General features: G+C 35.7%; 1 protein-coding gene across 5 annotated transcripts in view; it reads left to right on the top strand.

Annotated features, from left to right (window-relative positions):
• LOC142542019 (kinesin-like protein KIN-7O) overlaps positions 1 to 19,915 on the top strand; it is a 29,003-nt gene extending 9,088 nt beyond the window's left edge. Inside the window, exons 19-32 of one of the 5 annotated variants that reach the window (XM_075648471.1) lie at positions 7,882 to 7,986; positions 8,559 to 8,636; positions 8,767 to 8,910; positions 9,075 to 9,188; positions 9,275 to 9,361; positions 9,453 to 9,656; positions 9,736 to 9,921; positions 10,482 to 10,688; positions 10,824 to 10,913; positions 10,989 to 11,129; positions 18,188 to 18,282; positions 18,368 to 18,443; positions 18,692 to 18,772; positions 19,455 to 19,915. In XM_075648471.1, coding sequence (XP_075504586.1) covers positions 7,882 to 7,986; positions 8,559 to 8,636; positions 8,767 to 8,910; positions 9,075 to 9,188; positions 9,275 to 9,361; positions 9,453 to 9,656; positions 9,736 to 9,921; positions 10,482 to 10,688; positions 10,824 to 10,913; positions 10,989 to 11,129; positions 18,188 to 18,282; positions 18,368 to 18,443; positions 18,692 to 18,772; positions 19,455 to 19,685 — 1,839 coding nt within the window. In that variant the 3' untranslated portion in view covers positions 19,686 to 19,915. Of the gene's footprint in view, positions 1 to 7,881; positions 7,987 to 8,558; positions 8,637 to 8,766; positions 8,911 to 9,074; positions 9,189 to 9,274; positions 9,362 to 9,452; positions 9,657 to 9,735; positions 9,922 to 10,481; positions 10,689 to 10,823; positions 10,927 to 10,988; positions 11,130 to 14,911; positions 15,012 to 18,187; positions 18,283 to 18,364; positions 18,444 to 18,691; positions 18,773 to 19,454 lie in introns of those variants that run through there. The other 4 variants (XM_075648467.1, XM_075648476.1, XR_012819466.1 and 1 more) reach the window with 4 other exon arrangements.
• The last annotated feature ends 1,352 nt before the right edge of the window (positions 19,916 to 21,267 follow it).

The following is a 21,267-nucleotide window of genomic DNA, read 5'->3' as shown; positions in this document are numbered from 1 at the left end:
TTGAACCACAGACCGAAACTCAGTCTCTGCACTGTTTCTAGCAATTACATCCTGTTTTTTACCTCTCCAAGTTACCAAATCACCCCGTACAAATGTGCAATACCTTGTGGTCGATCTTCGATCAGTAATTGATCCGGCCAATATGCGTCATATATACTTCTATCTCTCTCATTTCATTTATTTCAAAGAATATGCCTTTCCCAGGAGTTTCTTTTAGGTATATTAGAATTCGGTACACGGCTTCAAGATGTTCGGCTTACCAAACCCACCGCGAAGGCAATGTCAGGCCGTGCGAGCTAGATAAATCAGTTTTCCAACTAATCTTTGATATCTTCCAATTATCAACTTGAATGCCATCTTTGATGTCTCCTAGCTTAGCATTTGCTTCCAAAGGAGTATATGATCGCTTGCACCCACTCATCCCTGTTTTTTTCTTCAGAAGATCCAGCACATATTTCCTCTGCACGAGATTATAATTCATTTCTTGAACTTTGCCATCTCCATTCCAAGAAAATATTTCAGCTACCCCAAATCTTTCATTTCAAACTCCTTTGCTAAGCTCTTCTTCAAGTCTTCCCATCTCTTCTATGTCATCTCCTGTTAATATTATATCATCAACATAAACAATCAGTATAGATATCTTGCTCGTGTTGGACTTTCTGCTAAAAAGTGAATGATCAGATTGTCCTTGATGGTATTCTTGGCTTTTGACAAATTTTGTGAATTTCTCAAACCATGCCCTGAAAGACTGCTTCAGCCCATACATGTGATTTTTTAATTTGCACACTTTTTATCCAAAAAATCAATGAAACTAGGTGGAGGCTCCATATATACTTCCTCATCTAAATCTCCATTCAGGAAATCATTCTTCAAATCCAGTTGATTTAGTGACCAATCTAGATTAGCTGCAATAGATAAAATGACTCGAATTGTGTTAAGTTTAGGCACATGAGAAAATGTTTCAGTGTAGTCTACTCCATATGTTTGGGTGAATCCTTTGGCAACGAAACGAGCTTTGTATCGTTCTTGGTACCCATTGGAGTTTTATTTGGTAGTGAAGACCCACTTACAACCTATAACAGACTTACCACTGAGCAGAGCTTTCATCTCCTCGTGAATTGCTTCCTTCGGCCTTCCACTTAGGTATCTTTTGAGCCTCCTGTACATTGTTAGAAACACTAATGACGTTCATCTGAGAGATAAATGTGTGATATGAAGATGAAAATTTTTTATATGATACGAAATGTGAGAGAGGATGTTTTGTACACGACCAAACACCTTTCCTTTAAGCAATTGGAAGTTCGATGTCAAGATTTGTTGAGGTGCCATCGTGAGTTTCCTGATTGGGTCTCAGAATTGATTCATGGCTTGGTATTGGGACAGAGTCTCCCATTTTCTTTGCATCTCTTCTCTTTGTGTAAACAAAATCATATGTCTTACATGTATCTACTGTGTTAGTTGGATCAAGAGTGTGTTCAATTAATGGCTGATCGGAAGGTTCGTTATTTCCAAATTCAATTTTGAAATCTGAATTGGTTGAGTATTCATCTTACTTTAGACTGTTCCTGCTCCCACTGAAGATGAGAAGTGTAGTAGGACTGCACCTTCTAAAAAGGTGACATCTATAGAAACAAAGAATTTTTTTTTTAAATAGGATCAAAGCATTTGTATCCTCATTGGTTTGCAGGATAACCAACAAAAATGCACCGAATGACCTTCTCATCAAGTTTCGAAATTTTCGGATCATGATTATGAACGAAGGCTAGACTCCCAAATTTTTTGAGAGTAATATTTGTTATCAGTCGCGTGTCAGGGAAACATTTTTGATAAATGGTCATAGGAGTTTGAAAGTTCAAATTTTTTGTGGGTAACTGATTGATCAAGTGAGTAGCTGTTTGTATTGCTTTTTCCCATAGGTACTTAGGAACTTAGCATGAAAACTAATGGCCTGAGCAACTTTGAGGAGATGTTTATTTTTCCTTTAAGCTACTCCATTTTGTCGAGGAGTATGATGACAAGAACTTTGATGTATAATTCCATGATTAGTGAAAAAATTCCCTAGCATCTGATTGAAATATTCTTTGCCATTATTTCTCCGAAAAATTATGATCCTAGTATGAAACTGTATCTGAACCATTTTATAAAAATTTTGGAAAACAATTCCTGCTTCAGTTTATCTTTTAAAAGAAATACCCAAGTCATTCAGGAATGATCGTCAATAAAGGTTATAAACCACTTTTTTCCAGACAGAGTTCTTGCTTTGCATGACCTCAAATGTCACGTCCCGAGACCGAGACACGACATCGGCATTGTTTAACAATTTAATGGTGTAACAATAAGCCTCGTAGTACATCAAATGACCAAAAAACCAGTCTATTACATAAAACAAAATTGTCTTTACGATGCCAAACATAAGTGCGGAACCGATAACATAAAGAAAATCAATTTAAAAACAATTCCAAAAATCTTCTTGTCTCGAAACTTCATCACCGGCCTCAGAACATGTCTTGTCCATCCTCTTCTACTTCGTCTTCGTTCTTATCTAGAGAATAAAGTAATGGGTGAGCGTTTGGGGAAATACTAAGTATGTGGGGGACGTTCGTACACACGAATAACATAAAACACACACACACATATATATATTTATAATTGCGGACGTGACATGTTGTAGGACATGTCGAGACATGAGTCAAGACAAAATTTGAAATGAAATCTTAAAACATATCATAAACGAAGTATGCACATATATTTATGGTATTGGAATTCATCTAACTGTTCACAACAGAAATATACATATAAAAATAATTCTGAAAAGAACATGTCGCAAAACGTGTTACAACATGGATTAAGACATGACATAGATAAAATGGAAACGAAGCATTGAAACATTATATAAACAGAACGTGAACATATATAAGAAACTTAAATTTCATCTCATCATTCATGGTTCATTATTTTGCTCTTTATATATTACTCCTCCAAGAGGGGAAGACCATTGTATCGGTTTTATACCGACCGAAAGGGACCATAAGTACAATTTTATACTGACTGCACATGGTTATAAGTAGGATTTTATACCTACCATACGAGGCTATATCTTATCATATAACTTTCCACATCAAAATCAAATCATAACATCGACCTTTCAAAATTTCAAGCGTATCAAATGAATCAAAGGGAGTGAATGAAACATATACGAATTAGAGGACACAAAACACATGGTATAAGATCGAATTTTTAAAACAGAAACATCATTGTTTAAAACATAGATAAACCTACTTATGAAAAATATATATATTACAAAAGCCCACTTACAGTTCTTGAATCGAAACGGGATAGAATCCTTGATGCTTGAAAGTTCCTTGCTTCTTTGTGCTCGATAATGTGTGCTTCTTGATGCCTGATTGTAGCTCGAACTTGTGCAGATTTTCTGCTTACAATTGGACAGACTGACACCTTATAATTCTCGAAAACTTGCAGCTTAAAGGACTCAAAATTTGAAATAATTTTTTTGTGAACTGTGGTGTGTTTCCTTTCAGCATAGGCCATAGAACAGGTATTTAATGGGCTGAGAGGGGACGAATTTGCAGCATAAATCAGCCTTAATTTTGGCTATTAAGGGCTGCAAATATTCTGCATGATCTACCCCTATCTTGGTTGATTTTTTGCCCCTAGAATTCGGTCACTACATGGCAAAAATCTTGCTAATTGATCAGTTTCCATTCTCGGTTGATTTAGGTCCCTAGTTTCGGCCACTACAAGGCCTAATTTTGAATCAATATGGTTGATTTTCCTTCCAAAATTCTGATATTCCTTGGGATGCAATATTCGAAAATTTGGATTCTCACATCCTATGTTGCATGGATACGGGTATGGGTATCGTATCGAATACGATACAGATACGGCGATACGAAAAATTTTGAAAATATAAAATACGATACGGCTAGGATACTACAATATTAAAATATATATATATATATATATATATAAATTTAGTATAAAAATTGTAGAGATATACGTATTTATATAAATATATTGTAGAAATATATATACATATTTATGTAAATATATACAATGTACAACTTCAGAGCAGTCCTTGTTGCATTCGCACTCCTCCCTGTCAAGGAGATCAAGTTCTTGCCAAAGAACCATCAGCTCATTGTAGTAGGTTGTGACATCCCTACTACCTTGTTGTATTTGCCACATGCGAGTGGTCAGCTCATATAATTGGGAATAATTCTCCAAGTCGAAGTATGTCTCTTGAACTACCTCCCAAATATCACGGGTCGTGGGCAGAAACAGAAAAGGTTGCCAATTATTGGATCCACTGAGTTAATGAGCCATGCCATGACCAGGGAGTTTTCAGATCTCCACTGAATGAACTTTGCATCAGGTTTTTGTGGTGCTTTCACTTCACCGGTCAGGTGACCTAGCTTACCCTTGCCATCGATGATGAGAGGCACACACTGCACCCACTCAAGGTAGGTTTTCCCATTTAATTTATGGATCTTGATTTGTATGGATGTATCGGAGAGAGAGAGGCCAGCGGTTTGAGATCCGCTGCTTGAAGAGATTGAGTTTCCAGCGTTTCTGGAACCGCCGGACTCATTACCATTGGTAGCGTTGACCATTGCTGCCTTAAAATTCATGACCGCCTCGGTCTTTGATACCATGTAGAAGTTACATAACACGATAGATTGGAGAGAAAATTATCATCTCCTATTTTTCTGCATGTATAAACTTAACTATTGATACTATTTAAATAGATAAAAAACCTCATAATCATATCCCACCAAATCCTGAGATATTTTGTTCCTATCAAATAAAATCAAATCATATCTTGAACAAATCTTTCCTAAATAACTTCTCAACATATGGAAAACCGGATTGAACCAGTTATTTGAAGATTTGAGCTCTACCTTAGGTTTCTAAGCTTGAGAGCCGAGATGCAAATGCTATGAAGACTACTCAGTAGTTTTTATGTTGGAGGTGTTAGGAATTTAATAAATCATTGTGATTGAAACCATATATCACAACAAGTCAGGAATTCATTTTGAATGAAAAGAAAATAAATAATTGTAATCACATACCTAAATCCATTGATTGATTTAGAGTGAGAGACGAGGATCTCTTGAGGCAACAAAGAATCAACCACTTTATTTTTGTCTGAGATGAGAGTAGGAGAGAGATCTCGGATATGCGTATTGTATATTTTGTATTATCCGTTGTACCTCGGGGACCATAACCATATATATATAACATATGCAATCTTTGACCCATCACAAAAAATTTATTTGTGCAATTAATTTTAATACTTTGGAAACCCATAATTAATTAAATCATCTCATAGTTATTTAGGATGCAAAGCGCACTAAATCGCTAAGGTAATCTAAAACTTGAGACGTAAGGCGAAGCGTACGCTTTATCGAATCAAATCGCATTGGTGTAAATTTTAATATGTATAAAATGATTTATACTATAATATTACATAAATTAAATATTTTTCACAAAGATAGCAAATATTATATATACAAATTTATTAATAGATAATGTAGCGTAAATCATAACATCATCTAAAATTTATTAGTAATCATCAATTCATAGTATATTAAGAAAAAAAACGTTCAAATATCTAAATCGTCAAATTTTTTTCATCGTCCTCAACTATATCATCATCATCATCTTCCAAAACAATAGTGAGTGTAGAAAAAAATAGAGTAAAAGTTTGAATAGAGGATTACAATATTATCTAAATCATCAAATTCCTCTTCATCCTCAACTATATCATCATCATCATCATCATCTTAGGGTGAAGATTATAGTAAAAGTTTGCATTGAGAACTTATGAACTTTCTGATTAAAAAGTCTTGCATAAATGAGTGACAATAAGGTTTTTTTTTTATCATTAAATAGTCATGGGCTTTGCCAATTGGGCTTCAAAATTTGTTGGACTCGAATTAATTTTTATTTACCTACAGAATATCAGCGCACTTCTTTAAAGTGAACAATTCTGCTCCTCTCGGATGCCTCGCGCCTTGGCAGAGGTGCACGCTTTAAGCGTACTTGTTTCTAGTGCTGCGCCTGAGTAATAATCCAGGCAATGGGTGCGCCTGGCTAGGCGACAGCCAGACTGCAAGCTTTTAATAACTGTGGATCATCTTATTGAATTCTTTATTAGATAGCGGGTTCATATACAATTAATTAATCATGGGATTTTCATTTTAGAAGGGCGGTCAGAGATGAAGAGATTTTTCAGTTGTTCGAGTTATTAGGTGTCTTAGAGACAACTAGGTTGATTGAAGGGATATATGATTTCCGTGTGTGGAGAGGGGATTCTTCTGGTATTTTTTCGGTCAAATCTTTCTTGGAGTCTTTTTTTCCTCATACTCGTTTTCCCGTCTCTCCTCTTTTCAATCAAATTTGGAAAGTTCCGGTTCCAAAATATATTCAGGTATTCTCGTGGACAGCGACTAAGGGTAAGCTACTGACCTCGGAGATGATGCAAAAAAGGTGTCCCTCAATTGCTATTTGCCCAAATTGGTGTGTGTTGTGTAGAAATGAAACAGAAATTCAGGATCATATGCTCATCCATTGTCCATTCATGACCGGATTGTTGGCTACAGCGTTGCAAGAGCTTGGATTGGTCTGGGTGATGCCGAAGTCAACAGAGGATTTATTTTCTATGGATTTGGGACAGCTAACTGGTAAGAGGGGAAGAATTTTTTAGCAAGTCGTGGTACATTGCATATGCTAGATAGTATGACTTGAAAGAAATAGAAGAATTTTTGATGACAAGGAAGAAACTAGACAACATTGTTGGGAAAAAATCAAGATCACAGTTGCTATGTGGATCGGCTCACATGATGACTTCAAGAATGTCTCGATATTAGATATATTGCGAGATTGGGCTTACGTGTATCATTAAAACACCTTGGGTGTATGTACAAACTTCATGATGTAGTGGACCACTAGTCCACTGATGTAATTTGTCCTTATCATATCATTAATAAAATAACGTTTTTTATATAAAAAAAATTAATTTTGCCAGCCCACGAAGGAGTTTCAACAGGCGGTGGAACAAAAGGAGTTACACTTGGATATCTCTGGACCATTAGGAAGATTGTTTAAGAGGCTCCCAGATTCATAATTCAATGTTAGATTGCACTGCAATTTCTTAAGTTTTTTAAAGAAATTGAATATGAATCACATTAAACACTGCTAGGCCATTTTAGTTTGTTTATTTGATGAGTTTTACAATTAAAATTACAATTAACTTGTGGGGAGTGTGCCAATCATCAATGGGCGTTTCTTTTTTATATTTTATATATAAATTTAAATTATATATTCTGTTTTACAAAGGGTAAAGAAAGGATGAGAGAGGACAAACATATTTAGATCTAAATTAGCGTTCCTAATTTTTATTAAACCAACTTTTGAAGTTTAATATTTTCATATGCAAATTGATTTTGACAACCTTGCATGCTATTTGACAACCAAAATTGGCCATAGTTTAAGTAATTTTGGAGAAGATTCTGCCTTGAGAAAAGAAAAAAACCCCTTTCTGGTCTATTCAGATGTCTTAAGCAAGATAGGGACTTGTCCCTGGCTTGGCATTCCGTACTGCTATCAAAATCAGTGTCCGCTGCTCAGTTTTAAGTTATAATTAGCTACATAATCTCTCATTTTCTGGATCACTCATTAAGTGCTCTCTCTGCAATTAGAAGTTTTGAATGACACCTATGGCTTTCAGTTTGGAAATTTATTGAAGATGCCCATATCAATGTTGGTGTTTGTCATTACAAGTTTGAAGTCACTGCTAATTCCCTTCCGAATTTTGCTTTGCATCTTTCATTCTTGTCATTGTCTAAATATTATGAACAGATTGCAATGTTAGAGATGGAGAATTCCTCAAGTCAGCAAAATTTAGATTGCTCAGCCGAATTAGCAGCAGAGCAGACTATATCCGCGCAGAACAATTATAAAAAGGTGTTTTGCTTTGACTTGTCTTACCTACAGTTTGCTATGAATGAAAAATGTGCTTAATGAAAAAGGGACTTGAATTGAGTTTATTTTAGTCCATGTTATTATTCAAAGTTAATTTGCATGTTTTACCAATTCGACTTTCTTTTCTTTTTTTTTCCCCTTTTCCAGGGTTTTTGTTGCATCTTTATTTGAAAACTTGTGGTCTTGTCTTTGTGCTTTCAGATAAACTGATCTTAGAATTGTGATGTTTTCTCATGTTATCATGTGACTATGGTGTTTCTTTTGCATTTTATTCCTCTACCTCCCTCTCCTCCAGAAACTTGTGACCAAATATGAGTTGCCCCATCTTCACTCACAAGTAATTTGTTAGTAAAAAGAATGAGAAAATAAATCAAGTAATTATAAAATTGTAGGATGCTCTGATATTAAATTATTAAGAAATTACATCTGACTGCGAGGTTACTGTTTAAAAATTTCTGAAAGACAAGAATTTTCTTCATGAGGTGAAAGTCTCCTTTTTGAAGTTTTTCATTCTTTCTTCTATGTTGAATTTCTAAAATCATGTTTTGGTTCAGCTTTATGAGGAACTTTTGCTTGCACGAGAAGAAGAGACTCTAGTTCATCGGGCACTGACTTCATCTCAGTCTAACAGGGTACCTGGCACATGAGTTTCAGCTCATACTACAAAATTTCTTCGTGTTTTCCTCATTTGATGTTCTTTAAATATATGAATTCTGTTAAAAGCTAAAGATGCAAATCTAACTGATTATTCACTTTTTTCAGGAAGAATCTGGTTGGCTGGTCAATCTGTTAACTGAAGCTCAAGAGACAATGGAATTACAAAATTCAGAGCACTTTGTTGACTCCATCTCTTTAGTTTTGGATGACTTTCGCCGTTGTTTTTCTGTTGTATCAAACTTGATTCTTGTGAGTGAGCTGCATTCAACATCTGTTCTATCATTCTTGACCATCCTATTTTAATATATCCAGGAAATAAAAATTCTTCGCCATTTAGTAGCATAGGTTATGACAATATCTTTGCACATTCACTTTGATTTTATTAATCCACAAATATCTGTTTGTTGTTGCAGGATCTTAAGCCCTCAGCTTCTCAGATCTTGCTTGAAATGAAATCTATAGTTAATAGCCATGAGAAAATACATTCTTGCTTGAGGAACAAAATTATTGATCTTGAGAATGAGAAGGTAGTGCTTCTACAAGTAAATACAAGGCTACTTTTAGTTTTTTCACACTCTGCTAAAGTTTCTCAGCATCTCTTTTTGCAATTTAGCGTGTTCTCTGCTGTCAAGGTTCAGAACTTCAGAGTAAGATACAAGAATTAAGTTTACAAATTCAAAAATCTGCAAATTCATTAATGGTATGCTATTATTATTATTATTATTATTTTCTTTTTGGGCATTTCATCTGTTTAGCTGATTCCACTTTTGACACAATCAGATTTTTTCCAGGAACTTAGTGAGAATCATGAAATGGAAAAGTCTGAGTTCCTTGTTATAATTCAAAATCTTCAGAAGGAAATATCCTCCTTGTCATCTTTCTCTTTGGCCAAGGAAAAGGAAAATATCAGAAAGGATTTGGAAAAAACAAAATTGAAGTTAAAAGATGTAGAATTCAAGCTAAAGAATGCTGTCCAAGAAAAAACAAAACTCGAGGTCTTGTACCATTTCTCTTGTATCATGCATTTTTTTTATATATCTATCCTGTGCCTGCAATTCATTTTCCTGTCGCCAGGGTGAGAAGGCATGCACGGAGAGAGAAGTTAAGAGACTGCACGGACAGAAGGCTCTTCTTGAACGTGATATGAGTAAACGTGATAATATATTTGGCAGAAGGCATGAGACAACTACAGAAAGGAATTCAAATGTGTTTGATCAGAAACGAGCTAAAGACACCGCTTCGGTAGAACTGGAAATGCAGGTAGATATCCATTTCATGTTGCATATTGTGTGACCAACTGCTCCCGCAACAAAATTATTGATCTTTGGAGCTTGGAACCGTGAATAAGAACCTCTGAAAAATCAAACCAGAGAGAAGAACTGGAAGTTAACATGATTAGTTTAAGACTTTTTGAAAGAAACATATTACCCGTTTTTATTAGTCAATATCCAATTTCCACTTTGCATTATCATTTCACTGTTCATCTCTTTACTGGTGCACAATTTTATGGTTGTAAGACTTATCATTTTGGTTAAGAGTGAAGGTTTGGATAAAAGTCGTTTTTTAACTAGTATTGGAAAACGGGGTCAAATAATCATTTTGTACAAGCATGGATAATATTTTTGATGATCCCACGATTTATATTCAGCTCACATCATTTCCGTTCGCTGTCTCTTTTTATTAGTTGTCAGCGCCCTTTTGAGGAGACCGGAAGGGTATTCAGTGTGTCTTTTACTTCTCTAACAGGCGACTTGTTTTTTGTGCAGTATGCCTTTTCATTCTCTTGATTGATTACGTTGTGTTTCTATCATTTTGATTAGGAGGAATACAATAAACTGGAAGTGCTTGCATTTGAGATGGATGCCACTATAGAGTCACTCGAAGATCAACTAGCAACTGCACATGAGGAAAAAGATGTAATCACTTCTAGATCTGAAAGTTTGGCTCTTGAGTTGCAGGAATTGTCTGATGAGTTAGACTTGACACGCTCAGAATTGTGTTTGCTGAAGGAAGAAGTTTCAGTTCTCGTAAACTTTTCTATTTCTTTGAATTCTACTGTTTCTAGAAATGCTTTATCATTATTATTTGAATTTACCTAATTTTTGCCTGATTAGCTAGCTTGTTTTCCCACACCAATCCAATTTACTGTGAAAATATTTCAGAAAACAAGTTTGGAAGAATCTAGGGCCTATGGGCAGGAATTGGATAGCTCTCTTAATTCCATATTAGAGGAGAAGGATGAGTTATCAATGGTATAATTAAAAGGTAACTCGTATAACTTTCTCTACCATATCCATCGATTCATTTATTTTATTTCTTTTTTGTAGGAACTCACTGAAGCCCTTTTAACAATGGAAGAGGAAAAGGCAATATGGATGTCCAAGGAGAAAGCATCTGTCGAAGTCCTTGAAGAAAAGACAAAGTTATATACTGCTGAAATATCCATGCTATCTGAAGAATTGTTGCAGGTAATCTTTCAAATTTGACATACCATGAGTTAGCCAAGGTTTGTCTTTGCCCTGCTTTTGATTCTTTTTTAACGTTTGGAAACCCCATGAAGGTTTCTGTTGGAAGATTTCCTAGAATATTGTATATATGTGTATAGATTTTTAGGATTATATTTAGATAATTAGCTGTTAGAGAGATTTTAGGAGTTCATTTGTTAGTTTCCTTTTTAGGAAGATTTGTTTCTTGTTTTGTTTAAAAGTAGAGTCCATATATTAATGTACATGCACTGTACATAAGAATATACAAGAATTATTACGTAATAATTTGTGTGTTTTTCTGTATATTTGACATCATAGACAAATCAGATCCTAGGGCTTAAATTCGCTTCCGAAAATGTCTAAGGCCGTGAGTTCCCTGCCTCCTCCACCTGAGACTCAACTTGTTTGAAACCCATCTGAAAATCATGCCATTCAATCATTACAATCCGACTCAATGGTGACAATTTCCTTTGATGATCTCAATCAATTAGAATGTACATCTGGGGGAGAGGCAAGATCGGTTATATTACAGGTGAAACAACAAAGTGTGATGCAAAAAACCAAGCCTATGCCACTTGGGATGCTGAAAAATCAATGGGGATGACTTGGTTGTCAACTCCGTGCTGAAGAGATAAATGCGAATTATCTCTGCTATTCAACATCCAAAGAGTTATAGGAAAATGTTTCGCAGATGTACTTGGGGAAATTCGCCAAGGTGAGAGTTTTGTGACCATAATTTTCAATTCCCTTAAGAGAATTTGGCAAGATCTGGACTTATTCAATGATTACGAGTGGAAATCACCCGATGACTGCAATTACTCAAAGGATGGCCGATGTTGGTCGCTTTAAGTTTCTTGCAGGATTAAACATTGAATATGATGAAGTCCATGACCAAATTGTTGAGAGGAACTCTATTCCATCCATTGGAGAAGCTTTTGCAGAGGTGCAGCGAGAAGAGAGCCGTAGACAGGTTATGCTAGGAAAAAAAGGCAGCTGGTAAAATGTAATCTGTCGAAAGATCACCCATGGCCATTCCTGAAGCTCATGCTAGTCGTAAATCCTTCCAGAACCATAGTGTAGGAGACAAAATTGGCCGCAATTGTGAATATTGTGGAAATAATTCTCTGTTATTCGACTCTTATATTCCATGTTCGGGAGTCTGGAAAAACCATTCGAGGAGGAAGAGATTAAAAAGGCGGTGTTTGATTGCGATGGCACAAAAGCGCCGGGGCCGGATGGGTTCACATTGGCTTTCTTTCAAAATAACTGGGATACAGTGCGAGTGGATCTGTTAAAGGTGTTTGCTGAATTTTTTGTAGATGGGATTGTTAATAGAATTACAAATGAGACTTACATCTGTCTTATCCCAAAGAAAAACGATGCGCGGAAAATCAACGACTTCAGACCAATCAATTTGATTACGAGCTTGTATAAAATATTGGCTAAGGTCTTGACAAGTAGACCGGAAGAAAGTCTTGTGTAATACCATTGCGGAGAACCAGTGTGCTTTTATTAAAGGAAGACAGATACTGGATTGTTGCCTTATCGAGAATGAGATTGTGGAAGATTATCGACGAAAGAAAAAGAAAGGATGGGTGCTCAAAATTGACTTGGAAAAGGCATATGACAACGTCGTCTGGCGATTTCTAGACTTTGTGTTACGCAATAAAGGATTTGGTGAGAGATGGAGCAGGTGGATCAGGGGATGTGTCTCTAATGTATCTTTCTCAATATTTATAAATGGAAGACCGTGCGGGAAAATAAAAGGGGAGAGATGATTAAGACAAGGGGATCCATTATCACCGTTCCTATTCAATTTAGTCGTCGATGTGTTGGGGAGGATGGTGGACAAGGCAAGGGCAGTTAATGAGGTGAGGGGGCTCGAAGTAGGGAAAGATAAAATTGAAATTTCGCATTTACAGTTTGCTGATGATACTCTGTTCTTCGCAAAATCACAATAGGATGTGTTGGCAACAGTGAACATACTCAATCTGTTTGGCACCAATTCAGGGTTGAAAATTAATCTGGGTGAAAGTGTTGTCCTGGGATTGCACTGTTCGGAAAAGGAAGTCGATGATATGGCAATTACTTTTGGGTTCAAAAAAGAGAGGTGGCCTATTAAGTATCTTGGGGTACCGTTGGGAGGTAATCCCATAAAAATGGAATTCTGGGAACTTGTGCTTTCGAAAATGTCAAAGAAATTAGCAAGTTGGATTCCTATCCAGGGGGGACGTCTTACTTTGATAAAGGTCGTGCTTTGTGCGATGCCATCTTATTTCATGTCCCTTTTCAAAGTGCCAATAACGGTGGCTAGTAGAATGGAAAAACTGATGAGGGATTTTTTGTGGGATGGTGATGAAGGGGAGAAACATTGCCATGTGGTCGGATGGAAGCAGGTGTGTAAACCAAAGGAAAAAGGAGGTTTAGGATTGGGGAATATATGTCCGAGGAATAAGGCTCTCCTTTGTAAATAGTGGTGGAGATGTTCAGTGGAAAGAGGGTTGTTGTGGAAAAAAGTTATCAAGAGTATTTATGGGCTACAGGAAAACGAGTGGGACTTGGCGTTGGCGGATAAGACGACATACAGAAGTCCTTGGAAGTTTATCTCTCGGTCTTACCAGGCTTTTCATCAACTTATTAGGGTGGTGCCAAAACAGGGTAATATCATTCGTTTTTGGGAGGACGTTTGGAGGGAAGGGTCTCATTTAAAATCAGATTTCTGTCTTTGTTTCGTATTTGCATTTCAACCGACTAAACCTATCCTTCATTTCGTAGAGGTCGTCAATAGTAGGGGCAGTTTTTCTATCATTTGGGATGTGAGGTTTAGAAGAGATCTTACTGAGGGTGAGAGTCCACTATGCTGTTAGGAGTCTTAGAGAGTGTCAGACTGCAGATGGGTATTGAGGACTTTAGAGTTTGGTTGGGGGACCCTTCAGATTTGTTCTCTGTCAGATCTTTTTATAACTCTTTTTTCCCTATTTTAAATTTCCCGGTTTTCAATTTTTTCCAAAAAATCTGGAAAGTACAAGTCCCACAAAAGATTAAGATTTACTCGTGGATCGTGGCCTTGGGGAAGCTGCCTACGTGCGACTCAGTGCAAAGAAGGTGGAAGGATTGCGTTTTAAGCCCACAGTGGTGTTGCTTATGTCGAAAGAATGACGAGAATCAAGATCATCTACTTCTGCATTGCTCATTTTCGAGATGTATTTGGATGAAAGTTCTAAAAGAGCTGGGATTTCAATGGGCTTTTCCGAGGCAAGCTAAAGATCTTTTCTATTTGGATTCCGGGTGTCCCATTGCGAAAAAATTCAGCAATTTCTGGTATATGATAATTCATTGCATATTTTGGTCCCTATGGTTGGAAAGGAATAGTAGAATATTTGAAGATGCGTCTGACTCCATCGATCAAGTTTGGGAGAAAATAAAATTCAGGGTCGCATCTTGGACGATAAACTTGCAAGAGTACAATCATTTATGTATTTCAGATTTAGTTAGGGACTGGAAATTTGTATGGTCGTGAGAATTGTGTGATGATGTCATAGAGCTGAACTTTTAGATAATCTTCTTGTAAAGTTGTTGCGGATTACTCATCCGCGCACATGGTTTAACCTCAAAATATTATAATAAAATTAGTTTTCTATCAAAAAAAAAAGAAATCTGTTTTACATGTGCCAAAACTTGCCTGTAATATCCTTTCTGTCAGTAAATTGTTAAAGGATTCTAATTGTTCAGCTTTTTTTCTTCCATCCATTTGTGTTTTAAAGGACCAGAGCTCAGGGAAGATGGTTGGAATTGCTAGATAAATGAATGGGCTGTACTACTTTGATGAAACTGCTTGCTGGAAAATTAAGGCTCATGGATTAGGTAGCTTTAATTGCACTTCTGTTAATGATCAAGTAATGCTATGGCATAGACGATTATGACATCCTAGTTTTCTGTACCTAAACACTTATTTCCTGCATTATTTAAAGGAGTTAATTATTCAACATTACATTGTGAAGCTTGTCATTTTGCTAAAGATCATCGTGTTTCCTTTCAAGTAAAAACCTATTCTGCCTCGAAACCATTTTACTTGATTCATAGTGATGTTTGAAGACCATTAAAGGTTGAAAGATCTCTGGAAAAATATGGTTTGTGACCTTTATTGATGACCACACAAGAATATGCTGGATTTATGTACTGGGAAAAAAATCTGAGGTTGAACAAAGGTTCAAATATTTTTTTCTCATGATTGAAAATCAATTTCAAAATAAAATTGACATTTTAAGATGTGATAATGGCACTGAGTAATTCTATCAACATTTTCTTTTAGAAAAAGGAATTATTCACCAATCAACTTGTCGAGAAACACCACAAGGCATTGCGGAAAAAAAAACAGACATTTACTTGAGTTTGCTCGAGCCATTGTGTTTTCAATGTGTTCCAAAATATCTTTGGGGAGGTATTCTTTTAACTGCATGTTACTTGATAAATAGAATGTCATCTCGAATTTTGAAATTTGATACACCTTTGCAAACCTTAAAAAGTTACTTTCCCATGTCGCGCATCACTACAACCTTCCCTCAAAAATTTTTGGCTGTGTTTTCTACATGCATATACCTAATGTTTTCTGGTCCAAACTTGATCCAAAATCTGTATATTGTGTTTTCCTAAACTATGCTTCTAACAAGAAAGGGTATAAATGTCTATGCTTCTAACAAGAAAAGGTATAAATGTTTTAACCATGTCACTATTATTTTTTTGAGAGCACGGATGTCCGATAAGTTGACGATGATTCAAAAAAATTATCTTCATGGGGAGAACATGGTGGTTGAAGAAGATAATTTTTGTGACATTTTAGCCTGTTCCAAAAATTATACCAAAGGCTTATGTTCCCTTAATTGATTCATATAAACATTTTGTGGAAAAAACCGTCGGAAGTACGGAAACTAGAACTCGTACCTCATCTATGCCAGACATTACTTTATCTGAGACAGGAGGAGAAAAGCCTCAACAGGAACTTCAAGTCTATACCAGAAGACAGTTCCTCAAAAGTGCTATTGCCCCATTTATTTCTTAAGCAATTGATCAATCCAACTTGCCGAGTGATGGTTCTACAAGTCAGGGTAATATTCCTTCCACTCCTCTTACCTCTCCATCATTTGATATATCACTCTCTGATCTTGATTTTTTTATTGAACTTAGGAAAAGAACTCGAGCATGCAATAACCATCCCGTTGCTAAGTTTTTGTCTTATGGAAAATTTTCACACTCATAAAGCATTTGTGTCTAAGATTTCTAATCTATCTGTTCCAAGAACTGTCCAGGAAGCATTAGGTGATCCGAATTGGAAATTAGCAGTGATGGAAGAATTTAATGCTCTTAGGAGAAACGATAGTTGGACTATGGTTGATCTTCCAAAAGACAAAAAAGATAATTGAGTGCAAATGGGTGTTTACGGAAAAGTGTAAATCTGATGGAAGTGTTGATAGATACAAGGCAAAACTTGTAGTGAAAGGATTTACTCAAACTCGTAGTATAGATTACCAAGAGACTTTTTCCCATGTCGCTAAGGTTAACTCTATTAGAATACTTTTTTCTCTTGCGGTTATCTCCAACTGGCCACTTCATCATTTTGATGTTAAATGCATTCCTAAATAGAGATTTACAAGAAATATATATGGACTTACCTCCGTGTTTTGAAGACATGTTTGAAAAGAGGAGAGTGCAGATTGAAGAAAGCCCTATATGGACTAAAGCAGTCCCCTAGAGCTTGGTTCGAGCGAATTGGGAACGCAATGAGGAGACATGGTTTTTGACAAAGCCAAGCTGGTCACACTTTATTCTTCAAACATTCCATCGAAGGTAAAGTGGTCATCCTAATAGTCTACGTTGATGACATTATCATGACTGTAGATGATTATCTTGAGATAAATAACTTGAAGAAACAACTTGAAGTCGAATTTGATATCAAGGACCTTGGAAAGCTGAAATATTTTTTCGGGATCGAATTCACTAGATTGAATGAGGGGATGTTTATCAGCCAAGGTAAGAATGTTCTTGACTTACTCAAAGAAACAGGGATGATTAAGTTGAAAGCCGCAGCAACAAATGAAGTGGTAGACCGAGAACGTTATCAAAGAATAGTTGGAAGGTTAATCTGTTTGGGACATACCAGACCTGGCATAGCCTTTGCAGTAATTGTGAGTCAGTTCATGCATTCACCTGGACCTACTCATTTCGAAGCTATGTTCAAAATCTTGAGATATCTCAAAGGGGCACCTGTGAAAGGACTTTTGTTAAAAAATAGAGTCCACCTGCACGTGGAGGCCTGTACAAATACTGATTGGGCAGGCGATGTCAATGATATAAGATCTATCTCAGGATATTGCACCTTTGTTGGAGGTAATCTGGTTATTTGGAGAAGAAAAAAATAGAATGTTGTTGAGAGGAGTAGTGCTGAAGCAGAATTACGTTATGTTGCACATGGTTTTTGCGAAGTGCTGTGGATAAAGAGGCTTTTGGAAGAGCAGAAGATTCCCATACCAGCACCAATTAAAGTATATTGTGACAACAAAGCGGCTATTTCTATTGCTCATAATCCAGTTCTATATGACAGAACAAAACATGTAGAAGTGGATAAATATTTTATCAAAGAAAAAATTGACAGCAATGTATTATGCATGCCTTATATACCTACTACTAGTCAAGTGGCTGATATACTCACCAAGGGCCTTCCTTGAGCACAGTTTGAAAAATTGGTTTGTAAGCTTGCTATGAATGATATATTCAAGTCAGCTTGAGGGTGAGTGTTGGAAGATTTCCTATAATATTGTATAGTTTTGTTCGAGAGATCTTAGGAGTTCATTTGTTATCTCTCATTTGTTTCCTGTTTTTTTAAAAGTAGAGTCTACATATTATTGTCCAGACACATACATAAGAATAAGCAAGAACTATTACCCAATACTCTCTATTTTTCTGTCAATTGTTTCTTTTCCCCTTTTCAAGTTTAGAAATGGCATTGATGAATCTAATCATATGGTAGAGAAAATTATACGCAGGTGAGAAATGAATTGGGGAATTGTACAAAATATTCAAAGGATATTGAAGAAAGGTTGAGAAGGCTAGAAGAAGAAGCGAGTTCTGTGAAGTGCAGGTTTCATTTTGGTTATTGGTTGATGTTTTGATTGGCTTTTGAACATTGATATTATTTTTATGGCTTGATACTTGAATTTTAATAGGGAGACATCGTCAGTAGTTGATCTCACAGCCAATGAACCAAGAGCTTCTGATGATGAAAGCGAAAGATATGTAGAGGTAAGATTTTCTGTTCTTTGGCCATTCTTTCCCAGTGCCATACGGCTTGGGATGTTGAGTGTAATTGCTTTTACAGGGCCTGACTCATGGCTTATTTTTACGCACTTTTGTATCACTGTTTCTACCAGAAATTAAAACATTAACAGTACCTTTTGTGTGTTTTGATGTAAATCATGGGACGTGTGGACTTAAGATGTAAGAAAGTGTCGAAGATCAGCTTGACTTTTATCTTTTTCCCTGTGCCACAGGAAGGCAGGATGTTGAAGCTAGAGCATGAATTAGTGGAGCAGAATAATAAACTTGCTAGTTTGGAAGCCCAAATTCACAAAGTAAGAATCTTGTACAATTGAAGCAGCCATCCTATTTCTTCTGTAGCAGTTCATACATGGTGGGTTATATGTATTTGGCGTGTGGGATACTGTAGCAAAATTAAGTTGACTTAATATTTCTTTGTTATAAAACAGCGAGTCCCTGATCAACTAATTAACCCGATATTGGCGTAGGTTTACTTGGAATCAAGTCCCAAGTTTGAATTCCGTTTAGTTTGTGTATATTAAAATTTAAACAGAAGGAGCACCTCAAGGGTGGTTGACACGCGCATATACTATGCTCCACCGGGTGTAACACACCGGGTGGGGCAACAACCCTTGGATTAAATCATGTGGGGTCCATATTGATTCAAGGGATTGCAACATATTATCTGCAGCTGACGCGTCCTGGTTTTGGCCCATGGCTGACTCAGATCTGAAATCAAGTACATAGCAGCTCAAGGGTGGTTCTACAAGGGGACCTAAAGCAATCAAATGGCTTCATCAATGTAGTTGGCCATTGTGCAGCCATAGCCAGTTAACCTTAAATGCATAAGCAGACAACTACCTGCGCGTAATTCTCAACCAAAAAAATATTGAAATCTGGTGTCACATTGATATTGTGCAAGTTTTTTTTATTGATTATTTAAAATATTTATTCGTTGTTTAGAGATGGTATTGTTTTTTTGTTGAATCTTAATAGGATCAAATTACTAACAACAAGGAGAAGGCAAAATCAAGAATGAGGCTTCGAGGAACACAAGCAAAACTCGACTCTTTTCGTATCAAATACGAGCATGGTGTCGAAGAGATGGAGCACATGGACAAGAGGTACAGAGAAGCTTCAGAAAAGCTGAAGAAACAGTTGGGTGTATATTGTACCGAAGTGTTAAATCTCAAGAAGCAACTCTCAACTTTACAAGGGCGATCATAATCTACACATTTATCTGCTTGTTTGATATGTAAAATCAAAGTTGAAAAAAAGGTCAAGTTTTAGTACTTTTGAACATTTGAATTTCATGGACCCTTGGTAAAATTATTGGATTCTCAAAGTTTATTTGAAGTATGGTTCGAAATTCAGAAACAATTTGTAAATTTTAATAGATATTTTTACGAAGATTATTAATGGCTTTATCTTGGATATGCTCATGCTAATTTGTGATTCATGTTTCATTTTGTGTACATTGTTTATCAAAATTTTAGGTAAGATAAATTTTATACTATACCGGGTAGATTTTTTAATTAAGGAAGTAATTTTTTTTCTATTTGATTTTATATTTGTAATTTTGTTGCTCAACAATTTCTCTATGCTCTACCGCTAGCTTCATTGTTGCACATGTCGGCAATTGATTATTGGCAATTGACAAATTGGCGGACAACCATTTAATGGTTGTTGAATAATCGACACATGTTTTGTGACCAAGTTGGAAAAGTTTGAAACGGAATTTTTTTTGTTCAGACGAGGAATTGTATTTATAAATAGATGCATTCCTTCATCAGTTGGTGTATCCCATTCTCAAGTCTCCTCTTGAGTTTTCTTATTCCTCTTATTAGTTCTATAATATTTGTGAGGTGTTTGTTCTCCTGTATTAAGCGAGTGTGTTCTCTTTGGAAACACAATGAGTAAATTGTACACCGTAAAATATTAAAATGAAATTTTTTTCATCTTACCCGTGGTTTTTATCATAATAATTTTTAGGGGTTTTTCACGTAAATCTCGTTGTCCATTTTATTCTTTATTTTCGGATTTATTATCTCAAATTACTGCAAGTGAGATCAACAGCACACACTTGATTTGCTTACTTCTCAATCATTTATAAAATATTCAATCGTGTTGTTTTTGAGTTTTTCTCCTCGATTTGAAGGATCAGACTCATTCTAATATCCAAGTGTTCGTTTTGATTAAAGAACATTTTAAAAATAAAATTTCAGCAGTTTCTTGGTTTGGTATAGACTATAGATAAACAACTTGTCTGAAGTGTTTGCTGGTTCGATTCATAAAAAATATTATTATTTATATTAAAAGTATTAATTTTCATTACAATATGAATTTAGTTAATTCATTTTACAAGTATAGATATGTTAGATCGTCATTAACTTGTCAAAAATAATATTTCCAAGATATATTAATTCATATATGGTTATTCACCTTCTCAACAAAAAAGCCTTATTTTAGAACTAAAAGACAACAAAATTGACGGGAGCCGCCATAGCCTCAAATTAGGACTGATCACGGTGCGGTTTTCAGGTTTTTTTTTTTAAAAAATTCAAATTGAATTACCATGTGCGATCGGTTAGTATTTTAAAAAAATAATTACGGTTTTACTTGTATAATTAGTCTTACAGTTTTGAGTGATTTCAGGCGGTTTACGGTTTTTTTTAATGAAAAATATTATAACATATATTCTAATTTATTTGAAAACAACAACAATATAGTGTTCTCAAATATAAAATATAGTTCAAATCATACAAAGATAAAAATAAGATAAAACAATAATCAATATTCAAAACTAGAT

Source organism: Primulina tabacum, chromosome 1 (genome assembly GCF_025594145.1).
Source record: "Primulina tabacum isolate GXHZ01 chromosome 1, ASM2559414v2, whole genome shotgun sequence".
NCBI lineage: Eukaryota > Viridiplantae > Streptophyta > Magnoliopsida > Lamiales > Gesneriaceae > Primulina > Primulina tabacum.
Note: the sequence above shows the minus strand (reverse complement) of the source record. Positions and strands in the feature narration are given on the sequence as shown.